Source organism: Camelus bactrianus, chromosome 13, assembly GCF_048773025.1.
Source record: "Camelus bactrianus isolate YW-2024 breed Bactrian camel chromosome 13, ASM4877302v1, whole genome shotgun sequence".
Lineage (NCBI taxonomy): Eukaryota > Metazoa > Chordata > Mammalia > Artiodactyla > Camelidae > Camelus > Camelus bactrianus.
The window spans coordinates 14,520,567-14,537,202 of record NC_133551.1 but is presented as its reverse complement, the minus strand read 5'-3'; the positions used below and the strand labels follow the sequence as shown (position 1 = coordinate 14,537,202).

General features: G+C 40.3%; 1 protein-coding gene across 1 annotated transcript in view; it reads left to right on the top strand.

Annotated features, from left to right (window-relative positions):
- The window catches only part of CLCA2 (chloride channel accessory 2), a 33,664-nt gene that overhangs the window by 14,164 nt on the left and 2,864 nt on the right, over window positions 1-16,636 (top strand). Inside the window, exons 9-13 of the mRNA XM_010963310.3 lie at window positions 548-654; window positions 2,530-2,754; window positions 5,382-5,652; window positions 9,121-9,291; window positions 12,574-12,807. Of these exons, the coding sequence (XP_010961612.2) occupies window positions 548-654; window positions 2,530-2,754; window positions 5,382-5,652; window positions 9,121-9,291; window positions 12,574-12,807 (1,008 nt within the window). The remainder of the gene's footprint in view (window positions 1-547; window positions 655-2,529; window positions 2,755-5,381; window positions 5,653-9,120; window positions 9,292-12,573; window positions 12,808-16,636) is intronic.

Sequence of the window (16,636 nt, the reverse complement as noted above, 5' to 3'; positions counted from 1 at the left end):
TAGGTTTAAGACTAAATGCACTAACTTCTATAATAAGAATACATACGGTATTTTAAGATACGGATTTTGTTGTTGTTGTTCTAAATGAGGCACAGAGTAATTTTACCTTATATTCCTATATTCAGTAAAACTGGGTTTGCTAACTTGAAAATTGAAAGTTAGGTTTTATTGAATTATTTTTGACAGTAATATTTTCAGAATGTAAATGTAAATATATAGCAATGTAAATAGGTAGCAATTAACCTAGATCATCTTCAATAAGTGTTTGTTGCATTGCTGTCATGTCTTGGGCAGAGTTCTAGACCCTGCAGTTACCGGCGTGAACAGAACAGACAGCACGACCTGCCCTCGGCTGCCTGCTCCCCGTGTGGTTTGCCGTGCACCCCATGGTCATGCAGGCTGCTGTGCAAAGCTTGTCCAGCGCAGCCCCTGCATCTCCCCAGACTCACCCTCTCATGCAAAGAAAGCTTGTCAGAAAAAGTCTATCATCTTATTTTTGTTTTATTTTATGCATTTTAATAGCTAACACCCAAACTGTGTATTTCAGGAGGTTTGAAGTTCTTTGTCCCAGATAATCCCAGCTCCAGTAGCATGATTGACGCTTTCAGTAGAATTTCCTCTGGAACCGGAGACATTTTTCAACAACATATACAGGTCAGAGTTTCCTCAGTATTCTATTTACAAATGGGGGAGAGGGAGATGGAAGCAAGGAAAACAGATGAACTGTGCTAAATGTCTCATTAACCTTATTTGAATATGCAGCAATCCTTGTTACAGTAAGAGAAGACTTTCAATGAGCTTCTTGACATCCCCAGAGCCACCCGTGATTTCTACCCGATGTCTGCACTTCTCAGCCCTAGGAGTCATTTCCCATAATTTCAAGGTCTATAGTGGAGCCTACTCCTTCCCTGCGGCTCAGAATGGGGCTGGGGGCGGGGCATGGGGTGGAGGTAAGGCCCAGAGAAAAGTAAGAGTCAGTGGATTTAGTTTAGCTCAAACTTTCCATCAATCAGAATCCATTTTACTTGATTCTTTAAAACCTGCTTTGAAGCTCCTCCCTCATATGCAAAATATCATCTACTTCATTAAATTCTAGAAGATCCTAAAGATGTCTTCAACTTCCGCAATTCGGTTTTGCTCACAAAAATCTTCCTTTACTCAAGCCATTTTTTTAAAAAGGACCAATTTTTTCCCCTAAGTACTTGAAAGATAATTTGAATAAAACTAAATAATGTTTTGAATAGAATTTCATCTGCTGTTTCCTCGCAGATTGTAAGTGAACTTGCCAAGTTAATGGCTTGATGGGAACAATGAAGTCAGTAAATTATTCTTAGAAAATATTTAACGTGAAGATTATATGTACACAGTAAAGGCAGTAACCACACTTCCATCATTAGAGGTGGAAAAAAGGGGAATTATAAATGATAATAATTGGTTCTTTTGAATAATCTTTCTACCCTTGATTTTCTGTTTAATAATATGGGATAAAAACAAATGTTTTAAAAAGTAAAAGAAAAAATTTAACAAAACATTATCCAGATGAGTCAAATTAGTCCCCAAACTTGGCCACCTGTCCCCGGTTATTTGCATGCCATTAGCTTGGCTAGACTGCGACCAGAAACTACATCTGACCCCCTTCCACAGCCCCGAGCCCAGCACAGAATGAGGCACCGTAGTCTGCAGCCACAAACGCTCATTCAATTGATTTGAACAAATAATCCACGACGTCTTTGCTGTCATCCACCAATAAAATTTTACCCTTTTTCCAAGTCTGAGCAATCCCACCAAGGGCTGTTAAAGTATTTGTTTAATAAGTATAATTTTTTGAAGTTATTTATAGACTTGTATCCTTTGTGGATACACAATGACTAAATTCAGGGTCTCTGGTGTCAGCCTGCCTGGGCTTGACGCCCGTTTACCTCCTCACTGTGTGACACTGGATAGCTTACTTCTCTAAGCCTCAGTCGTTTCATCTGCTAAATGTGGGTAAAAACAGTACTCATCTCAAGGGGTTTTCATAAGGATTAAGAGAGATTATGTAAGTAAAGCACTTGGCACAGTGCCTGGCACCTGTATACAAGCAATTATGCACATAGCTTCCTGTGAATGACTAAATGATTTTTTAAATGTACCACCCACCCAAAAGCCAATGTTTGATTTCTTATTAAAATACAGAAAAGTATCTGGACAGATTATATACAAATTAATTAGAGCACATTCACAAACAAAAATTTAAAAAAAAGCTTATTAGAATTGCTGCACTGAGGCTAATGTTGATTTGGGTAAGAGATTAAATGTGAGAACAGCTAAAATCTCTCGATGAAGTGACACGTGTACTAGCTGTAACAAAGTATTTTATATCTACTGTACTTGCAGATATTTTCTATGAAAAATAATTGATGGAAATAGAGGACATGTCAGAATTAAATTGTTTTCATTTTTGCCAGTTCATTTTATTTGTCATAAAAGTAAAAGATGGAACAATTATGCATAGGCTAGAAACTTTCACATACATATTCTCTTGAGCAGCTTGAGAGTACGGGTGAAAATGTGAAAGCTCAACATCAGCTGAAAAGCACCGTGACTGTGGACAGCAGCGTGGGCAATGACACCACCTTCCTAGTCACGTGGCAAACCAGTGGTCCCCCTGAGATCGTATTGTATGATCCTAGTGGGAGAAAATACCACACAGATGATTTCATCACCAACCTAGCTTTTCGGACTGCTCGTCTCTGGATTCCAGGGACTGCTAAGGTAAGCGTGGTAAGCTTGTTCATAAGGACAACATTTATTCAAGGTCATGACTTTCAATTGAATAGCGTAATTAAACGCATTACATAAAGGAAACCCTAGGCTGATATGTCAAAATTTTACATTAGGTATATGAGGGCATTTTGTGAACATTCAAAATTTAAGAGGAACAACTGAGATGTGGTCAAAACTTTAAATAATGGATACCAAAGGCTTCTCACTTCAACAGTGGAAATCAGTATTTACATAGTATAAATAATTTCTTTTTGCTTACTTCTTTACTAGAATACCTATTTATATGCTTAGAAAAAAACCCTACTTAGAGTTTATAATATAAATATATGTAATACAAATTTTTGAGCACCTACTATGTGCTAGGTCTTGTTCTAGGTGCTTTACAATAAAATAAGAATAAGAACAGGGCACTCAGCGTACACAGGAGGCATATGCAGGCAGTGGGAGGAGGAGAACGCTTCCTGGAAGTGAAGACATCAGAATGGAAATATGGAGGATTAAGGGACGGAAGGTGTGAATGACATTCTAGGCAGAGGAAACAGCACGTAGAAAGGCTCAGAGAAAAAGAATATAGCTTGTCATAGAACTACGAGTACTAGTTTGACGCAGATGAACTACAGAGTGCAGTCATGCAAGGTGGAGATTTAGGGGGAGAAAAAAGGAGGGGGTGATGAGGCCAGACAGTTATGCGGGAGTCAGTAAAAGGAGCAGGAGTTTGCATCTTACAGGTACAAGGAAGCACTAAAGGTTCTAAGCAGGGTGGTGAATTGGTCAAGTCCATTCTCGCGTTGCCTGAACGCAGTTCCTCCTCAGCACTGTTGGTCCGTCCTCCCCCCAGATCGCTGTCAACAGCCTCTGCTTGGCCTCCCTGCCTCTGGGTTAGCACCTTTCCTGTCAGTCACCTCTGTCAGAGCGATCCTTCTGAAGCACAAACCTGATCAAACGTGTCTCCTACTCGAAACTCTCTGATGGTCTCAGGATAAGATCCATGTGGTTACTATCGTATACCAAGCCCTTCATATTCTGGTTTCTGCCAGATAATAATAAAAATTTTAAAATATTTTTTTACACAATTTTTAAAGATAACTTTCCATTTCTAGTTATTACAAAATATTGGCCATATCCCCATGCTGTACAACACACCCTCGAGGCTGCTTATACCCAATGGTTTGTACCTCCCACTCCCTGACCCCAAACTCTCTCATCTCTGCCCCTGTCTCACCTTTCTCCGCACTCATCATGTTCTTTTCACATCTGGGCACAAGGATCTACACTTTACTTCTTCTTGCTGCTTTTGCCCGACCTCTGTCTGGATTAGGTGCCCTGCATCAACACACTTATTACACCCAAAGAGCAGTTTTCCATGTGGAGGTTTCTGCCATGTGCCTGTTGTGACAAAAAAAAAAAAATAGACAGATAGATGATTTTGATGCATGAATTGTGACTTCAGTGGAAAACAGTAAAACCATATGAATCCCAGTGAAGAAGGTTGGGCAGGGTGTGGTGGCATCTTAAATTTCCAGAGTTAAACCGTAACCCATTGTTTTCTCTCTTCTTCCTCCTGCTCAGCTGTGTTCTTCCTGTTAATTCCAAAGTCTAAGAAGGAGCAGCAGCAGAAATGAGGAAAAAAAGAATATTTATGTATCATTTTATCAAAAGAACACATTTCTGCTACCTTGTAGTTTAAGCAAAATACTTTTTTCCAAAGTATTTTTTATTGAAGTACAGTTGATTTACAATGTTTCATGTGTATATAGCAAAGTAATTCAGTTATACATATATGTATTCTTTTTCAGATTCTTTTCCATTGTAGGTTATTACAAGATAGTGAATATAGTTCCCTGTGCTTACAGTAGGTCCTTGTTGTTTATCTACTTTATATATAGTAGTGCGTATCTGTTAATCCCAAATTCCAAATTTATCCCTCCCCCACTAAGCTTTTTTTCTTTCAGGCATTCTTTGGCAGGTTTCCCCCAGGTAGCCCAGACAGGCAAAAGAGAATGGCATTTAACAATCTTTCTATAAATTCCTCATCATAGACATTGTGGAATCCTGACCTGTTAAAATACAGTGTTCCTTTTCTTGGTCCTTAATGGTGTAGGTAGGTTTTGTTGCTTGAGATTTCTGGGCATGCGGTAAAGAAAAGAAGGAATAGCAATGTTGCCTTTTAGTACAGGTTTTCCACATAAATCATAATTGTCCACTTAATTTGCTATAATTTTCTCCATTGTATAAAAGGAATAAAAACATTGAACCTCTTTTTGGGTGAAGGAGCTCAGATTAATATTTGTAAAGTACTTTAAAGCTGGACATTGTTACCATATCTTATAAAAATGTGAATCAAGGTGTATCCTTCCCTGCAAATAAATGCACAGTATAATTCCCTAAAGGGTTACCTAACAATAAAAGTGGGTTGTACAGTGAGAGCCATGTAAATATGGAACTGACTTATCTCCTAACCAATATCGCTCTTCCTAACATTTTTTTTTTGTATATTTTAGAAAATGCAGCATCAAAAATCAAGGACAAAAAATCCTAGGAGTTTAGGTTTAGGCTTTAAAATTAAGGGTTGAATATTTTTTCGCACTTGACAAACAAAAGTCTCTGTTTGGCAGCCGGGGCTCTGGACTTACACGCTGAACAATACGCACCATTCTCTTCAAGCCTTGAAAGTGACAGTGACCTCTCGCACCTCATGCTCAGCTGTGCCTCCTGCCGCTGTCGAAGCCTTTGTGGAAGGAGACAGCACCCGTTTTCCCCATCCCATGATGATTTATGCAATCGTGAGGAAGGGGTTTTACCCCATACTCAACGCCACTGTAACTGCTACAATTGAGCCAGAGACCGCAGATCCTGTTACACTGGAACTTTTTGATGATGGAGCAGGTAACAAAGGATGTCGCGTCATTTTTCATGTTCTCAAGAGCTGTTCTGATGCTACAGTATCAATACTAAGCTTATCTTTAAAATTCTTCCAATTCAATTGTTTTTCTCACCTAGTCTTAGGAGATTCTCGAATTCTCACAGACTCACTGAGTAGCCACTGTTCACCATCTGCACAAGGAAAGCAAAAGTGAACTTGGGAAAACGCAATCTCCACGAGGCCCCTTAGAGTGGCTGTGCGTGGGCAGGGTGGGGGGAAGAAGTCGCCCAACCCTAGGGCTTGGCCTCCACGTATCCAGTGACGCTGGCCACTCTCAGTAAGGTCACATGGGAACAGGCATGCCCACGTTCCTCTAGGATTCACCAGCTCTACTACTCACTGAAATAATCAGATTGGACAATTAAAATAGCAAATGAAAACCCAGTAAGGGAGAGGCAATGACAGTTAATCCATTTTTTTCTCCTTGGACCTGGTTGTGAAGAGAAAATTGGAAACTGAACTTGTGACCTATGAGACGACCCTAGACGGTGCTTTAGCCAAGTAGCTGGGTTGATCAGAGAGCACAGCCAGGGCCTTTTACATGTGTGATCTGGTCACAAGAAGACCAGACCAGCAAGCCCAGAGGATTCTGGATAAAGCTTTCCCACCACTGGGAAAACAAATTGAAAACAAAACAAAACCCCCCTTCAAAGCTCTCATTCTGCACAGAGAGGGTTCGGGTTCAGGGCTTCCTCGGGTTCACGGACAACACAGCATCAGGCTGGGCAAACAGCAGGACCTGGGCTCTTTCTGGCTAACTTTTTTGACTTTTAAAAACAAACCCTTTTGTTATTTTTATCTTTTCTGTTCTGTTCTTTTCCTAAATTAAAACCTCAGAATGAGAATAGACCTCAAAGTCTAGTTAGCAGTCTCAGTGTTTGATCTACCAGTAAAATCACACTCCCTCCCTCTGCTGTTTCAAAGATCAAATTTTTAAAGAGTATTAGGTTTGGCAACCCTTTAGGTTCTCACCGTGGCAATCTTGCGTGACATTTATGAAACAAAAGTTTGTTTAAAGAGTTTAGTTCAAATCCACATCAGAGGATTCTAGAGAAGTCCTCTTGTTTTTCCTGTTGGAGTGGATCCAAAGGAACTTCCCAGGCTCTGGCTGTGTCTCCCTGGCCCCACCTTTCACTTTTTGTGTATAATCCAAGACTATACTTTGCAAAATGCGCCTCCCTTGCCCCAGCCTGTGAGCTGGCTTGGACAACAGATCTTGCTTTCTTAGGGAAGATCTCTTCAATAGACTCAATAGACTTTTATATTTATTTCCTGGAACCATTTCATTTATTTGATGTCTACACTTATACCCGGATGAAAGAAACAGTGAAAAGATTGTTTAAACATCGAAGTATAAATTTAGATTTTTTTCCTCAGTACTTAATACTTGCACATAGTTGTCTAATACTTATTTTTATAATGGAAGTACTATTTATCTGCTAATAAAATTAACAAACAATAATAAAATTTATACTTGTGAAATGTTTCATAATTTTAAATGTACTTTTTCACACACACTCTCAAGTAATCATCACAATCACCCTGTGAGATAAATCAGCCCCATATAGATGAGAAGACTGAGGCTCAGAGAGATTATTTTGCAGCTACTAAGTGGCAGATCCAGACTTTAAAACAAGTCCCCTCACATCCAAGCCAGTGTTCTTTCCCCTTTCTTTCTTTTCTTTTTTTCGATTGAAGTATAGTCAGTTACAATGTGTCAATTTCTGGTATACAGCATAATGTCCCAGTCATACATATATACATATACTCATTTTCATATTCTTTTTCATTAAAGGTTATTACAAGATAATGAATATAGTTCCCTGTGCTATACAGAAGAAATTTGTTTTTTATTTATTTTTATATATAGTAATTAGTATATGCAAATCTCAAACTCCCAAATTTATCCCTTCCCATTCGCTTTCCCTCAGTACCCATAAGATTCTTTACTAAGTCTGCAAGTCTGTTTCTGTTTTGTAGATGAATTCATTAGTGTCCTCTTTTTTCTTTTTTTAGATTCCACAGATGAGTGATATCATATGGTATTTTTCTTTCTCTTTCTGGCTTACTTCACTTAGAATGACATTCTCCAGATCCATCTGTGTTGCTGCAAATGGCATTATTTTATTCTTTCCCCTTTATTTCTGACTCAGAGATTAAAAGCGCTGGTAGTGGTAGTTGTTGGAGGAAGAGGTTTTCCTTGATCAATTCTTACCAAAGATAGACCTGATTAATCATTAAACCACTAAATATCAAGATTTGATTTCTTTCCAGTAAATAAAAAAGTTTTCTAAAACGACTATCATCATAAGTTGCTTAGTACTTTTTATTTTAATAAGATATACTCCCGTTTTCCTCACGTTAAGGAGCAGCCCTGCCTCGCTAGCGGCAGTCTAGAAGCACCTTAGTGATAGTGCAGTGCCAGAGAACAGGGCTGGGTGTGCTGTGTGCAAGCGGAACTGACTCCAGGATCAGGCAGGCTGCTTGCCCACTGTGGCCCCCTCTACTCCCACCGCTGCCCTGGAGTCTAGGCCTGCCTGCCATTCAGTCACGGACTTGGTTTGCAGTTGGGTGAGGATCAACGCAAAACCAAAGAAGCCTAGCCCTGGCTTTCATAATGCCTCCTGAAGCAAGGCACGTCCGTCCTCCTGAAGTGGACAGAACCAAAAGCCTGTCCACCTCCCAAGTCAGCGTCAGCAAGCCCCACGAACCTAGAACAACAGTTCCATGTATCCTCTAACGAGGAAATTAAATAATTTCACACTATTATATCAAATGCCAAAGATTTTTTTCCATCAGGGCTTCAGTGTTCTAAATCCCTTGAAACTGAATGAAAATGTGTATATATGCATACATATTTATTCCCTCGGAGGAGATTAGCTTTTTTTTCTTTAAGGTATTTTTTGTTGTGGGGGGGCGGTAATTAGGTTTATTTATTTATTTGATTAGTTAATTAGTTGGTTAGTTAATTAGTGGAGGCACTGGGGACTGAGTCCAGGACATCCTGCATACTAAGCAAGCACTCTGCCACGGAGCTATGCCCTCCCCGCAGGAGAACAGCGTTTTTCTCAGAAGGGTCTGTGACTATAAACAGTGCTTGGTTTCTGTGAAAACCTAGTACCATTTTCAACTATAGGAAGGAGCACTCTAAAGGTGATTATTAAATGCTTTGTTAGCACTGAAGCAGGTACAACTCATTCACCTTTAGAAAATAATTTTTCAGAGGTTAAGGAATCACTAGGAGAAATTATGGAGCTATTGGAATTTTAATCACCTGATAATATCAAAAGTAGCTGTGACCATAACGGCACATGCTAAAATGGGAAGAATCAGGGGGATAAATCTGATCTTTAATGATTTAATTAAATATTAGTAATCAACTGTGATGACAAGTGTTGACATTGAGTTTTTTTTTTTTAATATATAAACAGGTGCTGATGTTATAAAAAATGATGGAATTTACTCGAGGTATTTTTTCTCCTTTGCTGTAAATGGTAGATACAGCTTGAAGGTGCATGTTAGTCACTCTCCCAGCGTAAGTGCCCAAGCGCACTCTGCTGCAGGAAGTCACGCCATGTACGTACCAGGTTACATAACAAACGGTAAGAGTCATTAGCACTGTTATTTGAAGAACATCATTTAATGTATGTATTTCTGATGAGTGTGTGCATGTATTAGAGGGAGAGGAGGAGAGAGAGAGAAATGGAATTTCAAAACTCTTTACATAAAGGTCAATGCACAATTTGTTGATTATCTCTTCAGTCCTCAATGACTCATGGTAGCAGACACCAGGAAGGCAGTAGGTAATTCCCACAGATTTCTCCTACCTTCACTTTAGTCATTATTTTGACCTCTTTCTTGTGACTGTTTCATCAAAATTACTAACAAAGAGATTTATTCAGCTTTCCCAGTTTCAGCTCCTGTATTTCCTCTACAGAGCTTTAGGCTAGAGGAAGGGGCAAAAAGTTGCTAGCATTTTAAAGAAGAAAGCAAATAGCCCAAACAACCCACACAAGAAGTGAGTTCCTGAAAAAATACATGTGGATATTACAGGCAACTGACAGCTTCCTAAAGATATTTCTGTCTTCCTTCAAGATAAAAGTGCTAAGTACACAGAAGATACACATCTTTAAACACCATTATTACAGTAGTTCCTGATAGGAAACAGTGGTTAAAGTATAACAAACAGAATTACGCTATCATCTTTAAAAATAATCTGAAAAAACATTTAGAATCATTCTTATTTGCAAAACTGCAGAATCTTTATGATGCTTTTCATGCATGTTAGCAGCTATAACTAATCATTTGGACTAGACCATAATGAGATTCTATATTTTTGTACTATATGTACTTTTCAGTAGAAAATAATTAAGATGCTACAGTGGATTTGCATCTCCTGACATTCTTAGTGTTGACTAGGACACAATTCACTGTATTTAAAATAATTTGTATTACTTCAAAACCAATGCAAACCAATTTGCACGGTAACACGGTTTTACCACAAAGATGTGATTTTTTTTATCTAGATGTAATATTTCATTTCTAAATGGATATTGCCTCTCTTATTTATACATCAAGCATTTTGAAGGCCTATGAGGAGACAGACCTAGGCCCAGGAACTTGGGACTCCAGGCAGAATAAGGCCTGACGCCCATCAGGGAGCCTGCAGGCTCCTGACTGGTCTAGGATCTTTTTTTAAACCCATGAATTTAAAGGATGCAAATATCAACACCTAGTGTACAATGAGGTTGGAAAAGTAATTTTCGACTCTGCTTTTATTTGAGTACTTCATATAGGCCCTTAACAACACAGAAAGAAAAAGTTCGGGTTCCCTAGGCGTGCCTACTGCACAGTTACGCAGTTGTGTCCCCTTTATTAGCTCATTTTCAGGTGATGCCCTTGAGCATGCGCTGCATTGAAAAACAGGAGCTGCTGTTTTCCCACCACCAACTCTCCAGACACAGCAGCGTCTATTCCCTCTCTCTCCTCTCCAGTGTCTCTGCTGAATCTGCTCTGGATCCATCCAGTCTGCTCATCCAGGGTCCTTGAGAGCTCTCCTTTGCATGTTCCCATGCTACTGATCTCTCTGAACAATATTCAAGCATGATTTATTACTTCTCACATGAAAAAAAAATCTGTTGTTCCCCTTTCAGCTACTGTCCACCTCTCTACCCCTTTTCATCCAGTTCCTTGAAATAAAATCTAAATCTGCTAACTGTACCTTCTCACATCCAGTTTACTACTCTGCTCACCACAGTGTGAGCCCTGCCCTCATCACTCACTGGCATTGCTCTGGCTCTAGTCACCAATGACCACCCAGCGGTTAAATCCAAAGGACACACGTCAGTCCTCATGTTATCTGACCTCAGCCGTGTCTGACACGGCTGATTGATCGCTCCTTTGCCGTTTCTTGGTTTCTGTGGTACCACACTCTCCTGGCTACCTCTTAACCTCAGGTTCTTTGTCCAGCTCCTCCTTCTCTAACAAGCCTCTGAGTGTTGGCAGTTCTCAGAGCTGAGTCCTAACCTTCTTACTCTTCTATCTGGAGTTGAACTGCCTGGGTTTGAAACCTGGCTCCTCCATTTACCAGCTGTGTGACTTTGGGCCAGTTACTTAGCTTCTCTGTGCTTCAGTTTCGTCATCTGTAAAACGAGGGCATTACTGAAAAATTAAGTACTTGATTATGTAAGGTCCTTAAAGTGCCTGGCACACAGCAGGAACTCAGTAAATGCTATTTATCTTTACAGATGAAATTCTCACTAGGTAATTTCATTAACCCATATGGCTTAATAACATCTGTACATCCATAACTTCCAAGTTCATGGGTTCAGAGTGAATAAATCTAGCTAAAATCTCTTCTTTGATCTTAAAATCCATACCTAACTGGCTCCTTGACATTGTCAATTAGATGTTTTACGGGAATCACAAATGTTGTAACTTCAATGGTTAGTCTCCTCCCCTTAGCCTGTTTCTCCTCCCATGTTGTTCATCTCACAAACCTGAGAGCTATTCTTTTTTGTTCACCAGCTTTCTCTCCTTCATCATTCCATATGATGAATGATTCCATCATTCCATCCACCACCAGCTTTTGCTGATTTTATCTCCAAAATACATCTTGAAATGCTCACTTGCCTCCTCTCCCCTGCTACCACCCAGCCCAAGCTCCCGTCTTCTCCTGTCTGGGCTGTGCAGTGGCCTCACTGCTCGCCGTGCTAGGACACATTCTCCACTGAGAGCGGCCAGAGGCACCTGTTGGAGAGCAACCATGATCATATCACTGCCTTGCTTCCGCACAGCACGTAAGATTAAACTCTAAAATCACTCCAGTGGCCCGTGAAGTCCTGCCTGAACTTCCCTCTCCCATCTCATTTCAAACTACTCTCCTCCTTGCTTTAAGTTTTTCTAATTTGCCAAGCTCTTCTGCACCTCAGTGTCTTTACACAACCTGTTCTCTCTGCCTGGGGTGCTGTAAACCTCTACTCTTTACCTGGCTGACTCCTACTCACCTTCTAGGAAATCTTTAAACATTACTTGCTTGATGCCACTTTAAATTATATCCCTGTGTTATTTTCTTTCATCGCACCCTGGCTTTTTTCCTTCTTACGTTTATTACAATTTGTAAATGTACGTTTATAAATATGACTCTACAGTCCGTAAAGGATACTGTTTTATCTGTGGCTACTGGCATAGCATATGCCCTCAAAATATTTACTGAATGAATGAGCAGGTGAATGAATAAACAGGTTGCTGAATAAGCGAACTGTTATTCTAAAGATGTAGCAAAGGAAAAAAGGTCTTAAAATGCCTCTCAATAATCTGCAAAAACAAGCTATTCAGGAGATTGTAATTTGTCGTTTCGGCTGTTCTTTTCTTTGGTGTCACAGGTAATATTCAGATGAACGCCCCAAGCAAATCAGTGGGCAGGAGTGAGAAGGAGCAAAAGTGGGGCTTTAGCCGAGTAAGCTCAGGAGGTGCCTTTTCCGTGCTGGGCGTTCCAGCCGGCCCACAGCCTGACGTGTTTCCACCATGCAAAATTATTGACCTGGAAGCTGTAAAAGTGGAAGAAGAGGTGACTTTATCTTGGACGGCACCTGGAGACGACTTTGATCAGGGCCAGGGTAGGTTTCTTGGTTCCATTACCTATTTTCCTACAAGGTGACATTTCCAATAATCATGTCAAGGGTTAGTTGGGTAAAAATCGCTTTGGGAGCTTAGAGCTGACAAAGCTGCAGAGGGCTGTCATGAAAAGCTTTGAGTTACTGATAAGGCCACGTATCCCGGAGTCTAGGATCGAGAGCACGTCAGCTCCCCCAGGGCTGAAGAGGCCCTGGTAAACTGACTGACGCTAATCATACAGAAACCTGTGATGGAAACATAAACACCACGTGTAACGGGGGCCTAGTCAGCAGAAATGGGCTCTGCATTACAGAGCATGGACTTCCAAATAGTGGAGGTGATTAGTTTTCTAAAGATTGGATGGTGAATATTTATTCAAGGATGTACAAGGTGAGGCTTAATAATTCCCGTAAGTCATGCAGAACGGGGTGCATTTTCATTTCCTACTTCTGGCCATCAGTTTTGTTAGGGAGGCTGGGACTGGCTCCCTGGCTTGAGGCTTTCTTACCCTTGCCTGGACATCGACAAGTTCCTTCTTCTGCTTCCCCACTTCTAAAGCCTGTGCCAGGCTTCAGGCTTCCTCCTACCTCATCTCCTGATTCCCAGAGCAACTCAACAGAATAAGTTGAAAGAATAATCTTTCTAACACCTTAGCCATTACCAAAAAGTAACTGTCTGTGATTATACACTGAATGATTTATTTCCCAATGCTTCTGGTTGAGATTTCTGTATCAGTCAATAACAGTGACCACCTTGGGCCTTCGCCAGTCTTGTTTTCAACTTGGGTCATCTTTTTTTGGCTTATAATTCTCTGTTCACTATTCTCTCCAGAATGTATCTGAATTACAAATATTTCTGCACTGTTGAGAAAGTCAGTATTGTAGTTTTGCCTTCAAATTCTGTTATCACAATCTGTCTCTTCTTGCCAGAGAAGAAGGAAGTGAAAAATTTTTCATTCTGAATTAAAGATTCTCCCAATTTAAAGTCTGCAGATGTGAAATGATTGAAAATGGGGGATGGCGTATCCCTTGTATAATGGAAACAGTTTTAACCTAACTTTAGGGGAAAAAAATAGTTTTCACTCTGGCTGTAAGTCCAGCTGTTTAATCTTTGGCAGGTTACTTAAATTCTATTAGCCTCAGTCTCCATCTATGGAAATTAGGACTAAAAGTATCTATTTCATAAAGTATTGTAAAGATGAAATGAGATGACATATAAAATTTAAAAAATGGAAGAGAAAGCAGGCTCAGTAAGTCTCCTGGGCTCCTGGTTTGCATTGCTAGAGACGTCTCTAGCTTCTTATTTGGAGTAAGGAGCCACCAACACTCACGCCCATCTTTATATAGAAGTAAGAGTGGTGCTTGCCATCCGGCATTGTCCTCTTTCCTCACTGCCTCAGAAGCATAGTAACATGTTAAAAGAGACAAACATTAGCTCAGGCTCCCCTTACCATTGCGAACTGTCCTTTTGAAGAGCCCTGGGGGTTTCAACTACACCACTGAACTAAAAGAGTAGAAAGGAAGTGAATGTGCAGTATTAGTGGCTATGAATGTCTTGAAAAGAAGAAACACAACCACGGAACTTTAGTTCATAATTGATATTACAAAGGGCGTTAAAGGGAAGAGAGAATATCGTACTTTCACATAAACATGAGCGGGATGATTGAAGCAGATCAAGCTTGTTATCATGTCAGAAACTCAAGCCACAAAAGGTTGGAGGTGGTGAGGGTGGGGAATGGCTGGATATGTTGAGATCACTCAGTTATAACTGGTTTGATGACCCAGCAATGGCAAAATTGATCAATTAGCCGTGAGCATACCAACCAGCAAGTAGGTGCCTGTTTTAACTCATAAACATGCGCTTTCATTGCTTCTTCCCCGCCAACTCCCAATATGTTGTCTAGGAAGGTGTTATCCTCACCCCTATGGCCAGAATTAGAAACAAAAAGGATATGCCTCTGGTTTACAATTATGAAAATTTGACTACTTTTAAAACCCTTATTAGCACTAACTGAACACCTCACATATGCACAGGCATATCCGTATATGCCTAGTACCCACACTTCACCACACACAGTATCCTGGAAAAGATGGCCAATTACATGCAATAAGCAAAATATTACCAGATCGTTACTACGTTTGGGAATGGATATAAACCAGGCACTATGGAAATGGGTCATTTCCTTAGGTTTTCATTAAAAATATGGGTAAAATACTAAGTACCAAGCATCATCCGTATTTCTGCTATAAAGTTAATTTCCTTTGTGTTTTCTCCAGAAATTAAAATGAAGTATATTATCTGCTAAGCAACAATATGCCCAGCACAGGGCTGACATTATATAAGAGTAATTTAAGATGGTATTGTACTCTAAGAACTTACAATCTTGTATTAAGAGAGAAAGGCATAACGTGGTCAGAAAGCCATCTTATGTATAACACACTGCTGTTTGTATAATTCAGACTTTGGGAGACACAGGCTTTAAAAGAACGGAGATATCAACATGGCTGGAAGCAGAACAAGGGCCAGGTTCTAATGCCAGGGATCTGGGCAGAGCCTTTGGACAAGGTTCAGATCCCAAAAAGCACCAGTCTTGGACCGCCCTCCCTGCACCGACTAGCTTCCCTATGTGTCTGGCAGTCTGACTTTCACACTGCTTCCTCTGACATCTTTTCTTCATGTTCTTCTGCAGCTGTCATTGAACACACTGTACGTTGTTGAAAATTCACTGCTTCTGAAAACACTGTTTAGTGACAGCAATTTTTTCCCACTTCCCTCACCTCCAGACCTCAATTACACTTCTACAGTGGAAGAAGCCTCAATGTAGGAGAAATCTGAAATAATCCTTAGAGCATGACTTGGATTTCAAATGAAAAGAAAAAATGGGAACTGTTCCCACTGGTATAAGTAAACTCCTTGGAGACGAGGCTGTGTCCTCAATCCTAGCCCAGGACTTTTTATAACAGGAATTTATTGGTGAAGATGCTAAGGAAAGTGTAGGCCTTGGTAACTGGGAAAGTAGCAATTACTGGGAGACAGGAACTAGGAGACTGTAGTCTCGTGGAAGGGCACACAGCATAGTGTTAAGATATTGGGCTCCTGGATCAGACAGACCACCTTTTATCTGTGTAACCTTAGGCATGTTGCTTAATTTCTCTAAACTTCTGGTTTCTAATCTGCAAAAGCAGATGAGAAGAGGACCCATCTCGGAGGGCTGTTGAGAGAATTGAATGAGAAAAGGCACAAAGAGGGATTAAAACAGTGTCTGGTCCATACTAAGTGCTCAGTAAATATCAGCATTTATAATGTTTTGGAGCTTGAATGCGTCTTAAAAATATACTAGTCTGGCCCCCTTATTTTACATGTAAGGGAATGGCCCTGAGAGGTTAAGTGTCTTGCCCATGGCCTTAGCGCTGCTTTCCTAGGCTGGAATATCGTGGGAATGCAGAGGTAGAGGCCAAAACTAGAAATAAAGCTAAGAGGTCAAAGATGCAAGACCAGACCATTTTCTTCTTCACAGGGAGCGGGGAGGACAACTGCTGCACGTGGAAGGAAACCCTTCGTGAATGTATGCGCTGAGTTAGTTTTGAGTCTTTGCTATTGCACAGCTGTCCTGCATCATTTTTAATAGTTGCTCACAGGAGAGAGCACGTGGGATTTAGAGTTAGAAGAAACGGGTTCGTTTCTTTCAGCACTTTAATATTCATTTCATTGTCATCTGGCCCCAATTTTTTTCTGATAAGTCAGCCATCATTCTTACTGTTGTTTTTCTGAGTATAAAGTATCTTCTTTTCTCTCTGGCTGCTTTATATTGTTCTTCTTTTTCTTCGGTGT